The following is a 16,163-nucleotide window of genomic DNA, read 5'->3' as shown; positions in this document are numbered from 1 at the left end:
AATTTGTAGCCGTAATTGAATTAGGATTTCAAACCAGTGAATCCCACTCGCCCACTCTTTCCCTATGGCACTTTCTTCCCCTTTCAATTTTTATCCAATTCTCTTGAAAGGTACTATTGATTCTATTTCCACTTTGACGCAGTGCATTCCAGGTTATAACAATTTTTTTTAGTTTCCTCCTGTTACCTCGTTCTTTTGCTAGTCGCTTTAAATCCACATTCTCTGGTTACCTACTCCTTATGTACTCTTATCAAAACCCTTCATGATTTTGAACACCTCTATCATATCTTCTCTGCTCTAAGGGCAACCCAGCTCCTCCGGTCTCTCCAAATAACTGAAGTCCCTCATCCCTGGAAAATCATTTCTGCACCTTCTCTAAGGCCTTGACATTCTTCCTAAAGCTTGGTGCCCAGAATTGAATGCAATAGCTATGGCCTATCCAGTGTTTTATAAAGGTTTAGCCTAACTTCTCCAAATAAAGCCAAGGATCACACATGTTTTTTTCAAACCAGCCTTCTAATAGCTGGAATGGGAGGGTTGTCTTATGAGGAAAGGTTGGACAGGCCAGGCTTGTATCTACTGGAGTTTAGAAGAGTAAGAGATGACTTCATTGAAACATGTAAGATTCTGAGGGGCCTTGACAAGCTGGATGTGGAAAGGATGTTACCTCTGGGAGAATCTGGAACTAGGTGTCATTGTTTAAAAATAAGGGGTCGTCCATTTAAGACGGAGACGAAGATGAATTTTTTCTTTCAAGCTCATGAGTCTTTGGAACTCTCCTCAAAAGGCATTGGAAGCAGAAGAGTCTGAATATTTTTAAGGAAGAGCTAGATAGATTCTTGATAAGCAAAGGGGTGAAAGGTGATGTGGGTAGGTGGGAATGTGGAGTTGAAGTTACAAGCAGATCAGCCACGATCTTACTGAATGGCGGAGCAGGCTCGAGGGGCCAAGTGGCCTACTCCTCTTCATTCGTATGTATGTGTGTTTGTATGTTCTTCTCATCTTGTCCTGCCACAGTTAAAGATTTGTGTACATACACCCCCATGTGTCTCTGTTCCCATACTCCTTTTAAAATTGTACTATTTAGTTCATAATTACCTCATATTTCTGTGTTAAATTTTATCTGCTACTTGTTTGGTTATTTCACCAGTCCATGTTCTGCTGAAGTCTGGTACTGTCCTTCCCAATGGTTACTACATTTCCAAGTTTGTGTCCTCAGCAAACACTGAATTATACCCTGTACATCCAAGACAATACTTTTCATATGGCCCCAGTACTGACCCTTGTAAACTGGGTATATCTGTATACCTCCCCAAGGTTTGGAAAAACATCTGTCCATCACTATTTGACTTCTGTGCCAGAGCCAATTTTGTATCCATGCTGCTACTGACCTTTTAACCCCTTGGGCCTTATTATGTGGTAATTTTTTGAAAGTCCATTTACATGACAACCACCCTACCCTTCGCAACCCTCTGTTACTTCATCAAGGATTTCAGTCTACTCAGTCAAACATGATCTTCCTTTAATAAATTCATGCTGACCTTCATTTGTTAAACCATTCTTTTCCAAATGGCTGTTAATTTTGTCCATTGTTGTTGCCTGTAATTGCTGCATCTATCTCCCTCTTTTTTTGAAATGGGGGTGTCACATCTGCAACCCTCAAGCTCTCTGGTACCACTCCTATGTCCAAGGAGGATTGGAAGATTGTCACCAAAGCCTCGACAATTTCCATCTTTACTTCTCTCAGCATGATTGAGGTCTGGACCGTTAGCCTTTAACTTTTTATGCTACCAACCTTTAAGAACATCCTCTTTATCTATTTTTATTCTATCCAATATTGCTGCTGCCTCCTCCTTACCTAAGAGAATGAGGATGAAGGTATCGAACTTGGGGAGACAGAGACTGTGAGGTTCTTGAGCAAATTGATTTAGGGAGTGACAAGGTATTGAAGGTGTTGGCAGGCTTAAAAGTGGACAAATCTCCAGGTCTGGATGTTTTGTGTCCCAGACTGCTGAGGGACGCAAGGGAGGAGATCACAGGGGCTCTGACCCAAATTTTTAATTCCTCTCTGGCCACGGGGGTGGTGCTAGAGGACTGGAGAACAGCTAATGTGGTTCTGATATTTAAGAAGGGTTGTAGAGATAGGCCAGTGAGTCTCACGTCAGTGGTAGGGAAACTATTGGAGAAAATTCTGAAGGAGAGTATCTATCTCCATTTGGAGAGGCAAGGTTTGATCAGGGATAGTCAGCATGGCTTTGTCAGAGGGAGGTCATGCCTAACAAATGTGATTGAATGTTTTGAGGAGGTGACCAGGTGTGTAGATGAGGGTAGTGCAGTTGATGTAATTTATTTGACAAGGTCCCACATGAGAGACTTATAAAGAAGGCAAATGCACATGGGATACAGGGTAATTTGATAAGGTGGATTCAAAATTGGCTTAGTTGTAGGGTACAGAGGGTGATGACAGAAGGACGCTTTAGTAACTGGAAGCCAGTGTCCAGTGGCGTACCACAGGAATCTGTGCTCGGTCCCCTATTATTTGTCATTTATATAAACGACATAGATGACTGTGTGGGGGGGTGTAGGATTAGTAAGTTTACGGATGACACAAAGATTGGCCGGGTGGTTAACAGTGAGGTTAAGTGTCTTGGGCTACAGGAAGATATAGACGGGATGGTCAAATGGGCAGATAAGTGGCAGATGGAATTTAACCCTGAAAAGTGTGAGGTGATACACTTTGGAAAGAGAAATAGATTAGGAAGTATTCAACGAACGGCATGACACTAGGAAGTTCTGAGGAACAAAGGGACCTTGGCGTGTGTGTCCATTGATCTCTGAAGGTGGAGGGGCATGTTAGTGAGGTGGTGATAAAGGCAAGTATCCCATATGCCTTTTTCATCGAGGCTTAGATTACAAAAGTAGGGAGGTCATGTTGGAGTTGTATAGAACCTTGGTGAGGCCACAGCTGGAGTACTGTGTGCAGTTCTAGTTGCCACGTTATCGGAAAGATGTGATTGCACTGGAGGGGCTGCAGAGGAGATTCACCAGGGTGTTGCCTGGGATGAAACATTTAAGTTATGAAGAGAGGTTGGATAGACTTGGGTTATTTTCTTTGGAGCAGAGAAGACTGAGGAGTGACCTGATCGAGGTGTACAAGATTATGAGAGGCATGGACAGGGTGGATAGGGAGCAGCTGTTCCCCTTAGTTGAAAGGTCAGTCACGAGGGGACATAAGTTCAAGGTGAGGGGCAGGAAGTTTAGGCGGGATGTGAGGAAAAACTTTTTTACCCAGAGGTTGGTGACTGTCTGGAATGCACTGCCTGGGAGGTTGGTGCCTCACATCCTTTAAAAAGTACCTGGATGAGCACTTGGCACGTCATAACATTCAAGGCCAAGTGCTGGTGAATGGGATTAGGTAGGTAGGTCAGGTATTTCTCGTGTTGGTGCACACTCGATGGGCCGAAGGGCCTCTTCTGCACTATGATTCTATTGTTACAAATCTAAATCATTACGTAATTTTGGGTTTTTGATGTTGACGGGGCATTTGCTTTTGTGTTGGTTTGAGCTTACTGACCCAAACAAATAGAGTATGCTTAGAAAGAGCAGTTGGGCTGAATAACATAGACATATATGCATGCTGTGATGAGAGCATGATGCTTATGGGGTAAAAATAAACCTCAGTGCTATTGGTTATTTTTATCACAAACTATTCTCCCAGTTTTCGATGTTTGTGTGTGTTTGTGGAGATACTTACAGTAATGTGAAGGATGTCTGGCAGAGAAAATGCAAAAATCATATTGAGCCTACTCCAGGAGCTCAGTGTTGAGCCAAATACTGGATTAAAGTTATGTGACATCTGCTGGAAGGTCTGTATATTTTTTAGTTTAGTGCCTGATGTAGCATTAATGGAGTGGGGTTTTGGTGTTCAGTGTTGTAACCTCCATTTTGCGTGAATGAGGAAGGATTACTGAATGTAATGATCTCAGTACAGTAAACAGTAGAAGTACAGTGTCTCAAAATCGGCGTCTGTGCCGGATGTCAGATCTTGCTGGTTTTTAGGTCGGGCTGTTCAGGCTGGGGTCAAGGGTTGCTCGGAACGCAGGAAAAGACAGGTGTGCGAAGCTGATAACTAGTCAGCAAGCCACCATGCCAATGCAGCACCTAGCTGAACAAGCTGGTATGTTGATGAGTAAACTCATGCATGCCAGCTTAAAAAATGTCCTGTTTTCAGACCTTGCTGGTTTTCAGATAGCTGGATTTGAAACCCAAGGAGCCAAGTTCTAACTTGTGTGAATGTTAAAGAGCAGAGCACCATGTATCCTAAAAGTCTTCTAAATGGTGTGTAACAAGGGAAACATGCACCTAGAAATAACTTGGTTATCCTACAAATGATTCATTTTTTCTCAGTGAAATGTGCCTCATTATTAATCCACAATACAGTGGGGTGTAGAAAATATTACTGCTCACTATGTAAATGTAACCTGCCTTTTTGAATTTGAGGAAAGGAAAATACTAGGTGTTGTCAAGTGTTGATGACTGAAATAGTCCTGCAAAGACCGATTCCATAAATGTTTGGCTTCATGGGTTCATAAAGCTTCAGTAATGTGGATCATGCCCTTCTCATTTGGGGTTTAATTTTAGATTGTGCTGTGCAGCCTAATTTGCAATTGGTTTTGAGTTGCTTGCATTGTAATTATTTTTTGAAATCCAGTTTCTTCCTCTGCTGATGAGGGTCTAAATTCTTGCCTACCACACAGTGTGAAAATTAAAACAATTGCAACGGATGCACCCGCTTCAGGTGTTTTTCAATGGAGAAAATGTGTGTTCCTAAGTTAGGAGCTCTCTTCTAACTTTTCAATAGTATTTACATAACCTGTTCATTTTCCCAGAAATGTGACCAGATTTTCTGGTATCACTTCTGACAACATTTTTATTATAGCTGAGAGATTTTATATATTGTTTAAAAAAAATTGTTTCTACATTGGAAGATCAAATTTCAGTCTTGGTCATTTTAGTTGAATAAATAATCTCCAATCTTGTTCAAATTTTATAGTTTACATCTTTCTTTAAAACTGAGAGATTTGTATTTTAAATGCACACTTTCTTTGTAGACTGTTAGAAGATGAGCCTTATCTTGTTGCATTTTTGATGTGTTGTGACCTTTTCTTAGAAATGAGCAGTAGGAGGGAGATCCAAAGACAGCTCTGAGTAATACTCGCCTTTGGTATTCACTCAATTTTAAATACCTCACCAGGTTTTGATTATGCTTAAATGTCTTCCCCTTGTCTGCCACAGGTCACATACAGAAAAGTGAATGTTTAGAAACTTTCATGTAAAGGTAAAGGGTTTCACAACTTTTCACCTAACAAATGATTCCTCAAGTCAAAGGAAGCACATCAGGTCGGGTGTCCAAAAAATTAATACTTAAGTATCAGGGACCTCTTGAATTTTAAAACCTTTTAAGGTTGCCATCAAATTGGATTAAGGACTCTTTCTCTTGAGGTTTATTTTCTTTTCAAATTGTTCAAACTAAAAATATAAAGTAGTAACAAGTGCTGGAAATACAACATACAGTATCTGTAGGGAAAAAAATAAGTTTTGGGTCTGTACCCTTTGTTAGAACACATAAGCACAAATGTCTTAACCTGGCTGACTTATGTATTTTTGAAATTTTCTATTATTTCTGTTTTTTAATGCTTCTCGTGGATGGCATTGTTGTGAGACCTAACTAAATCCTTAAACTTACTGACCCACTGGCACTTTATGAAAAATAAATATGCACACCTGCTTTCCCCTTTAAACACTGAAAATTGCTTAGAACTAGAAAAAACATTAAAAATGAATGTAAACGCTGAAGTAACACTTGTATCGCACGCCAAAACCAGCATTCACTTTACTCATTGGACCTCTTTGATTTACAATTGCATATGGTTGTTTTTAAAAATTTGATTTAAAAACAAAAACTATTTGCCGCTTTTGCTAGAAATGGTATTTGTGGGGAAATGATATGTGAGAGAGATCACATCTTCCACTAGTGATTCAATGTTAAATGTGAGCTTTTTTTGATCCAAACAAATACAAACCCATTCCTACAAGGGAAGTCTGGAGCCCAGGAACTGTTGGTTTCTCCAGCTAGGCTTTGCACAAGTAGCTGTTGAAGTGTTGCTAGATTCATTTTGTATTTTTGGTCTTGTGAAATCACCTTGACGGTATGGTTTCAAATCCTCTGTCATTTTTGGATCAAAAGCTGGGAAGTTTGTGATTATGACAGTATGACCTTGCTTTGAGCACAGATTGACAGGTCTTCAAATTTGCAACTCTGATGATACGGTATCGATATTAGGGAAGCAATGAATTGAAGTAGAATTTTCTACGTTCCAAATACTTTTCATCAGGTGATTGAGTAACAAAAATAATGAGGGATATTTATTTCAAATTCTTTAATAGTCTGCTAATCCACTTCTTTGCAAACTTGCCCATGTATTCAGATTGGCTGGACTTACATTTGCATATTTTGGTCTGAATTTATATGAAGCTTTTTTGGAGGAGAAAGAAGATGGAGAAATTTTTTTTTTCCCCCATTTAATCCAACATTTTATAGAAATGCGTATAACTAGTCCTCCTATTTTGTGGATTAGAAGCATTGCCAGTTTATTTCACTGTTGCTCCATTTGTTATTTGTATTCGTGGAATGTATTCATGAGGTAGAATTAACAGCTTCTATTTATGATAATTAAAGTAGATCTCTACATTGAAGGTCCACATGATCTTCAGTTTAATTTGTTAATGCGTTAATTCTAGTATTTCAACTCTGTCACTACTAAGAAACTAGAATCTAGTTTTACTGCTGATGCTTTTTCTTGCAATACAAGGTTTTATATTTCTAAAATTTGTTTCAGATTTTTACCTGTGTGACAAGTCATTTTTGAGTGCAAAGTTATCCATCTAATTTTGAACTCTGGACACTTATTTTAAAATTTTGAGCTCTGGTATTAATTTGCAGCTTCGCTTGTTCAATATTTGTTTAAACACTTGTGTAACCAAATTGTATAATTGAAAATATTTCAATCACAAATTTGCTATAAAATGGGCATTCTGTTATGGTGTTTACCTATCCATAATTGCTAACTAGTTCTTAACTTTTTCATCGGTCAATTTGCTGCATTGCAGTACTGCTTACTGATGCCTCTTGCAAATGACCGTTACTCGTCTGAGCCTTGGTAGCAAGCGAAGAGATCACTGCTGAGTCTGTTGGTCCTCACTTGCTAGTGGTCACAGTAAGGGATGCTGGATAGCAATCTGGAGTGGGAACCCTGGCGTTTTCATTTACTTTCTGCCTAACCCAGGGACAGGGACACTTCTCTGTAAAATTGTAGCATTCTGACTGCTGAAATCGGCTAACAGCACAGATTGGAAGATGTAGCTCTCAACTTCCTGGATAACCTCATTGAGCCACTGGTTGAGCATACTCTGATTTTAATTAAATATTTACTGGCTTCATTGACAAATCTATTTTTTTTTTTAAATTGCCAATTTTTAATTACCCCTTTTGTGCCTGAAGACACCAGTAACATTTTGGTACCCAAGGTAAACTCAAAATTATGTTTGGCATTTCCTGGCATATTGTTACATGCTTGATGCCATTCTATTAGGTTTCATAATTAATATGCTGTGACTATTTAAATGTGCACCTGAATGTAAAGTTTTCATTTAAATGTTGGTAATGCACAGATTTTCCATGTGGCTAATTTGTTTCCTAAACATTCCACGTACAAGGGTCCCTTTGTTTTCTCCAGACCTCTCCCTCCCTCTCCTGAAGGCAGCAATTTGTGCCAGGATATGGTTCCACAAGCACTGGCCCTCCAGTAGCTCTGAAATGGCCATTCTTCATGTGTGAACCTGGATGGTGAGTGCTCATTCTGCTATTCACAGCCAAGCCCTGCCTTTTCTCATTTGACTCTCATTTGACGTTCACTTGAAGCAATAATCGCTGACCTGACATGCTGAGCGTTTTCAGAAATTTCCGTTTTTATTTGATTTCCAGCATATACAGTTTTTTATGTTATTTATTTCTACCTTTCTCTGTATGGCTTGGAGCAATAGCTGTTTTTGTACTACAAGCTGTTCAGCTATATTTGAGCCAAAATCAGAACACCCCGTATTTGCGGTCAATGTGGTCTGGAGGCATAGTTTACAGCTGCATAACAGCCAGCGGAGCATTGGTGCAGGAATGCTGATTACGAAAGCCAGAGAGTCTTGATTTGCTTCTCCATTGTGGTCAGTTTCTGACCTCTGCTGTAATAAATAGACATTTTAGAATCATCTTGTAAGCTTTGGCTGTGTAATACCTTAGATCACCTTGTGATTGATTAAGAGAGACTGTAGTGAAGGTCAGGAAGCAGGAGTCCTCCATGCACAGGTGTAGGCTGTTTTGGGAAGGGAGGAAAATACAGGAAAGTATGTTCTGGTCTGAGTATAGACTACATACCCACAGTTACTGGTAGGTTATTGTAAGGTGGTTGTAATGGGTGATGAGTGATTGGGAATATAATAATGAATCAATCCACCTTCTTGATAGTTCCATATTTGTGCTTTAAGTCTAATTTATCATAAATGACAAAACAAATTCCATGCAATCACATAATTGAATTAGATACAGGGACATTATGCTAATCTTCCCTCAACAGTCTTCTTGCCACACCCCTGTAACCTCTCTACAAAGTTGTTGGGTTGGATTTTTATTTCTAATAGCTTCCTAATATCTTGGGTATAATTTTTCAGTTTGCAGGATAATTTGTGAAAAATGTAACCTATTTTAACAGTGGCTGAAAAATTGGTGTTTACACTTGCTTTAAAAACTGACCAAAGCAGGAGGGAATAGTATTGCTCTTCTTAGTAGCTCAGTCTATGAATGGAAGCATTTACATCTTAACGTGTGGATTGCCATGCAATCAAATATTATGGATCCTTTAGCCTTAGCTAGGAAGCAAATGCACGTTAGTGGAAATGTGCAAATGAGGTGATATTGAAGAGAACAGTCTGAAAGATGTGTTACAATGTGGATTTCATATGAATAGTAGATAACCTACATCAGTTGCATGGCAAAGCACATTTAATTTTGATGGCTTGCGTTGAGAAATTGCATAATGGCCTTATTTAAAATTGCAGCCAGCATGTGCAAATATACTCCTTTTAGATGTCCACTAAAAGTTGATTTTGAAATATTTCTGCTGAAGAATTAACTACAAGTTTCCTTGTATAGTAATAGGGAAAAACAATGTGTAAAGTCTTAAGTGAACAGCAGAGTAGAACCATAATTATGCTGCATTGTATTTTTTTTGCAACTTTTACTAGCCTACTTTCAAGATGTGTATTTTTGAATTGAGTTATGAACATTTAGCAGTGGTATTGGAATGGTGTCCAGCGTTAACTTCCTGGTCATTTGCATTTTTATTCGCTGACCATGAATGTCGCAAGTATTCTCACAAACCTAGTCAGTGAATCTAGCAAGAAAACTAACAATTTTTATAGTTCAAGATTTGATGGAGCATTATACACAATATTTTTAGGATTGGATGGCACTGTTTATTCATAATGTAGTATTCTCTAGAAGAGAATCTGGCACCACCAAACTTTTTATTCACCACTGTGGGTAAAAATGGGATGCTTGCTGGCAATTGACATCTTTAAAATATTTGTATGATAGATCAGTCACACCAGCATATTACCAACAAATGACTGGTCTGTTAACAAGCAAGTGAATCAGTGATACACAATTTCTGATCAGATTCCACAATATAAGCAGTTTCCAAAACTGCTCATGACTGAGCCTCCACAGTCCTCTGAGGTAAAGAATTCCTAAGATTCACCATCCAATTTAAGTTCCAGATTGCTGCATGGAATGTCTTAACTAACATATTTTACAGGAATGGATAAACCAGCCCAATGTATTTTAAGTGGAGTGTGCATGGATTATTATTCTATTTTTGTATATAAGTGACTTAGCATATAATGGTCCTTTGGAGGGAAAAAATGTATAACTTATTTTTCTAGGGCTATCTGTCTGAAGGACTGGTTACGAAGTGGTACAGATCCCCACGTCTCCTCCTCTCTCCCAACAACTACACCAAAGCAATTGACATGTGGGCTGCTGGCTGCATCTTTGCTGAAATGCTGACTGGGAAAACGCTTTTTGCAGGTCAGTGTTACCACAACAAAATGAGTTAGTATGAGTGTGTTATTGTACAGTAATTTAGCCTGCACTAAACTGCTTTTTTTTAAACTAAGCAATTACTTTGTTCATAAAGCATAAATATATAAATTGGTGTTTCAGTGGAATTTATCATAAATGCTTATGTTAGCATTTTAAGCATTTGTTGTATTGAGTTCAATGCAACACTTCATTTGTAGAGCCTAAACATTTCATATTGTAGAATTTAATGGAATGATTCAAAGTTCACTTGACTCTTATAAGTGTGCAATTCTGTTAGTCTTGATGTTTGCTATGCACAGAGGGAGTACAGCAGAGGTTCACCAGACTAATTCCTGTGATGGTGGGACTGTCTTATGAGGAGAGATTGAGGAGACTGGGCCTGTATTCTCTAGAGTTAGAAGAATGAGAGGTGATCGCAAACTTACAAAATTTAAAGGCTAGACAAGGTAGATGCAGAAAGGATGTTTCTCCTGGATTTGTGGGCGTGGGGGGGGGGCCACGAGAACCAGGGCGCGCAGTCTCAGAATAAGGAGCAAACCATGTAGGACTGAGATGAGAAGGAATTTCTTCACCTATGGGATAGTAAATCTTAGGAATTCTTTACCTCAGAGGACTGAAGGCTCAGTCATGAGTATGTTCAAGACCAAGATCAATAGATTTCTGGATACTAATGGCATCAAGGGATGTGGGGATAGCGCAGGAAAATGGCGTTGAGGTAGATGAACAGCCATGATCTACTTGAATGGTGGAGCAGGCTCGAGGGGCTGAATGGCCTACTCCTGCTCCTATGTTCCTATAAGGAATTAATGTATAGTATATATTTTATTCTTTCAGATGTTCAAAGTTGTTTTTTAAACTTTGTTTAGGTGCTCATGAGCTGGAACAAATGCAGTTGATTCTTAATTCTATCCCTGTAATCCATGAAGAAGACCTTCAGGAATTATTGGGTGTGATCCCAGTTTATATACAAAATGATATGACAGAACCGCACAACCCATTACCACAGCTACTCCCTGGTATCTGTGCTGAAGGTACTTACTATATGTAATTTCTTGTCTTGAATTTGTATTTTGTTTGAGAAAATTCAAATTTATTTCAGGTATTTACAAATTTATTCGGTACAGATGTAATCAATATTTAAGTCTCCAAAATTGCATTTTTTAAATGACTATCATAAGCACCCAGATGATTTCCTAACTTTGACAGTGCTACTAGACATGACAGAAGGAAGAAGAAACCTGAAAGATAATTCCAAGCTCCTGCATTGTAACATCCATTTAGAGTAAGATGGGTGAAGTTCAGGGACAGATTGCCTTCCTCTTTTCTCTAGTGTTAGGAATTATTGACCTGCGATTATCTATTGATGTCCAGACAGGAGAATAATGGGACAAATGTACTTGCAGAACTGAAGACTCTGGAAGGAAAAGTTGAGGCTTCTATATAAATGTAATTTTCTTTTGAAACTTAGCATTGGATTTTCTGGAACAAATTTTGACCTTCAATCCAATGGACAGACTGACAGCAGCTGAAGCCTTGGCACATCCATACATGAGTATTTATTCCTTCCCTTTGGATGAACCCACATCCACCCACCCCTTTCACATTGAGGATGAAGTTGATGATATTTTGCTAATGGATGAGAGTCACAGCCATACTTACAACTGGGACAGGTAATGCAATTACTAATTCACTTCTAATATGTCATTTATTTTCTGTTTGGTAAAATATTGTTGCTCAAATTTTGTTTAAGAAATCAAATTCAATAATTAGACCAAAAGGGAGTTACTTTTGGGCATAACTGAAATGGGTAGCTTTATCACCTTCAGCTTTTTTTTAAAGAGGATTGTTCAGTTTACGTTTTTACAGTGCATTGTTGCACATTGTAACCTTTCTGCAACTTTACAAAGTATTTGTCCCTCCTTTTTATGGTTAAGAACATAATTTAGGAGCAGGAGTAGGCCATTTGGCCCCTCGAGCCTGCTCCCCCATTCAATTAGGTGAAGGCAGAGCCATAGTGTTATTGTCTAGTGTTCCATGGTATTGCTCTGGGGACCTGGGTTCGAATCCCACCATGGCAGATGGTGAAATTTGAATTTAATAAAAATCTGGAATTACAAATCTGATGACCATGAAACTATTGCTGATTGTCCTAAAAACCCATCTGGTTCACTAATGCCCTTTTAGGAAAGGAAATCTGCTGTGCTTACCTAGTCTGGCCTACATGTGACTCCAGACCCATGGTAATCTAGTTGATTCTTAAATGCCCTCTGAACAAGGGCAGTTAGGGATGGTTATTAAATGCTGGTGTAGCCAGTGACACGCTCATCCCATGAACGAATATAAAAAATAATCAAGGCTTATCCAATTGCAGCCTTGACTCCACTTTCCTCCCACCACCCTCCCACTCCGTAACCTTTGACTCCTTTGTGAATCAGAAATCTGTCTAACTCAGCCTGGAATATATTCCATGACACAGCCTCCACTGCTTGCTGGGAAAGAGAACTCCAAAGACTAATGATTTGTCTGCAAACTGCCTCTATGATAGGTAATCGTACATCTTTGAAATTGTTTTTGCCATGTGTAATTTGGATTTGGTGCACACTAGATTTGCACTGTTCCTATAAAATGGCATAAACATCCTCCCTGTATTTCATTGTGATAACACTATTGCCTTTGCTTGCTGCTTATGTGGAACGAAATGTGTTCTTCAAAATTAATCAACTAGTGTTAAATCTTGGGCAGCTGGTTCTGTGTTCAGTTGAATTGAAACTTTCTAATTTTTACAGATACCCAAGAGAGAACACTTTGTCCCTTTGGTCCAGGGAGAGTTAGATCCAAAAATGTAGTTATCTCACTGCCTCACTTGTGTTTTTTCACAAGTGATTTAGAAAATAAAGTATCCAGAATGTACCAGTGAAATACTTGCTGTACATTAAAATGGTCTGTTGTATTTCTGCAAGGTGATGTTTCAATTTTGGAATCATTCAAGGTGTGGGAATTATGCTTGATGTCCAGATTTTCCCATTGCTTAAATTTTGTTTCAGATACCATGAAAGCGAATTGTCAGACCATGACTGGCCTTTGCACAGTAACTTTGAGGCAGATGATGTTCAACGTGATCCACGAGCAATGTCTGACATGACTGAAGAAGATGAGGTACAAGTGGACCCTCGCAAGTATTTAGATGGAGAACGTGAAAAGTATTTGGAGGATCCTGCATTTGACTTGAACTTTTCCACTGAACATTCTTGGCCACATCCAGATCATCATGAAAATAAGTACTGTGATCTGGAATGTGGCCACACCTGTAACTATAAAGTGGGGTCACCATCTTACTTGGATAACTTGATGTGGAGGGAGAGTGAAGTGAACCATTACTATGAGCCCAAACTTATTATAGACCTATCTAACTGGAAAGAACAGAGCAGAGAGAAGCCAGATAAAAAAGGCAAATCAAAGTGTGAAAAGAATGGACTGGTGAAAGCACAGTTAGCTCTGGCAGAGGCAACCCACCAGATTGCTGAGAAGGACAAAGAGAAGATTCGGGGGTTTGACTTTGATTCTTTCATGGCAAGCACCATCAAGCTTAGTTTGCAGCCAGAGCCTTGTGATATAGACAAGTTGAATGACTTGAACAGTTCAGTGTCCCAAATGGACCTGAAAAGTTCAATGTCAAATTGCAAGTCTGTCAGTCAGGAGAAAGAGGAGAAGGGGATGGCCAATTTGGCTCAACTAGAGTATCGAAGTCAGAATCCATGGGAATGTCAGTTTGCAATTGATGGAAGAGGTGGTGGGGATGAAAGCTTTCTAATTCACCTAGATGAAGAAGTTTGTTGGGACAACAGAAAGGATGAGCAGCTAGAAAAAAGTACATTCACTAGTTACTTAGACAAGTTATTCAACAAAAAAGATGATGTAGAAATAGCAGAATCTGAGCCGACAAGTGACAGGAAACTGGGGGAAAGAATTAGTGAAGAGAATGTGAAAGAGGTGAGCAGGAATGGGGAGATCCCATTCAGCAAGCAGTTGGAGTCCATCAGTATGCCCCAATTTGACAATCCTGTCAGTTCACCACTGAAATCTAGAGCGATTCAGACCACTTTAGCACCTGCAGCTGCAAAACTGTCTCCTCAGATTCCTCATAAGACCTATAGTAGCATCTTGAAACATTTGAACTGAATAGAACACTCAGCAGACGTTTGTTTTGTATACTTTACTATGTGCATTTGTCTTGTTTTCTTAAGTCTGGAATCTTATTTTTGTAATTTCAACATGTGCTCCTTTTGGTTTGAATGGTTTACCATTTTTACAAGTCAAATTATTTTGACATTGCATTTTAATTTTTTGTAAACTTACGTCATTTGCACACAGTTTAAAATAATGTACATTGCAAAAAAAATGACAAATGCAGAAAATTGTGACTATGAAACGGTGGTGAGAAAATGCACTAAGCCAAGTGGACATATTGGTGAAATGAGAAATAAAACACCAAGCACAGTCTACTTGTTTTACAAATGGAACGGTTTCCATTTTGGCAAATACACAGTTGAAATATACTTGCATGAGATTTTTTTTAAAATTCATTTTGAAATCAAATTAAAAGTGTTTAAGTCCAAGCAGTAAAGTGCATTTGTTTTTCCCCAGCAGTATATTAGACATTTTCTGATAGCTTAAATGTTTCTTAAACATGTGATGCCAGCAAAACCAGCAATTGAATGCAGAACATGGTACGCATGTGTTATCTACCTCAAGGTAACGGCAATGAGTGGCTGACCTTGAGCCACCCACAGTGCTTCACAGCATGCACGTGATCATAGCCAGCATCACTGTACTAGCAGTTGTTCCCTGTTTGAAAAGCTGTCAGTACGTGTAACTTTCTGGTATGCATTTTCCATAGTAAAGTGTTCAGATACATTATTTATTTTAGCAGATGTAAGATTTTTCTGTATTTATTTTAATTTTATAGTTTCATTGTGACTTTAAAATGAATTTGGGGCATTTTGAAGCTAACTTTGTGTTTAGCACTATGGTTAATTGTGTAAAATGAAAACCTCCTTGTCCTAAAGCTTTCCCCATTTTCCTGTCTTTAGAATTGGCTTGTTTTGAAAAGAGCATTCACTATATATATAGGAATTGGTACATTTTAGTGATGCTTGACTTCCCATTAAATACAACTTAGAATTCATTTCAAAGCTGATTTTGGAAATGCTCCAAGAAGTCTTAAATTCTGTGTTTAATTTGTTAAAATTTAAGATTAGAATTCTCTGCATGGAAATAACTGAGTTACAAACATTACTGTAAAAGTTAAATATAGACAACAGTAAGATGAATGTTGAATTTTCATCTATTTTTATTGTACATTTTTATTAAATTTGTAATTTCTCAAGCCAGCATGATTTCCATAGGTTCAGAATATAGCATGTAGAATTATTTCTGGAAATTTATTTGCATTTACCAATTTAGATACTAAGTTTCTGTATTATTGGTTCTCACCCTCTTCCCTCCCCCAAAAAAATCCAAAAAGGAACAAATAAACATAACACGAACCTAAATGCTTGTGGCTTGCTGTGTTACCTGAAATGTAATGGGATGTCTGCCCAGAAATTTGAAGTCTAAAGAATTCCTTTGAGTTGGGCATTTGTTGTAAGTGGAACAAATGGTACCACTAGTGCATGATGGTCAGAGCTGAGAATTGGGGAACAATTGGAACACTCTTGTTAGGCTCAAAAGATTCATCTGCTTTGATCCCCAAATAAGCTGAACATTTGTGGTCCAGCCTACTTCTAAAAATAAATTTTAAATTGTATTACGCAATTAGCAAAAGTGGAATGGAGAATTTGACTTAACATTTGGTGGCCAGCCATTTGAATCCCACATGCAGTTTGTTCTGCACTGTATAAACTGTTTGACCAAGAATATACATTGCAAAATAAAAATTGACTAACTTTAT

The 16,163-nt window shown here is 38.5% G+C and overlaps 1 protein-coding gene across 2 annotated transcripts in view; it reads left to right on the top strand.

Annotated features, from left to right (window-relative positions):
• The window catches only part of mapk6 (mitogen-activated protein kinase 6), a 29,121-nt gene extending 13,356 nt beyond the window's left edge, over positions 1–15,765 (top strand). For both annotated transcript variants that reach the window (XM_041175033.1, XM_041175034.1), the window contains exons 3-6: positions 10,054–10,198; positions 11,080–11,244; positions 11,682–11,883; positions 13,258–15,765. In XM_041175033.1, coding sequence (XP_041030967.1) covers positions 10,054–10,198; positions 11,080–11,244; positions 11,682–11,883; positions 13,258–14,392 — 1,647 coding nt within the window. In that variant the 3' untranslated portion in view covers positions 14,393–15,765. The remainder of the gene's footprint in view (positions 1–10,053; positions 10,199–11,079; positions 11,245–11,681; positions 11,884–13,257) is intronic.
• The last annotated feature ends 398 nt before the right edge of the window (positions 15,766–16,163 follow it).

The sequence above is a fragment of the Carcharodon carcharias genome, chromosome 26 (assembly GCF_017639515.1).
Source record: "Carcharodon carcharias isolate sCarCar2 chromosome 26, sCarCar2.pri, whole genome shotgun sequence".
NCBI lineage: Eukaryota > Metazoa > Chordata > Chondrichthyes > Lamniformes > Lamnidae > Carcharodon > Carcharodon carcharias.
This window is presented reverse-complemented; position numbering and strand designations above follow the sequence as displayed.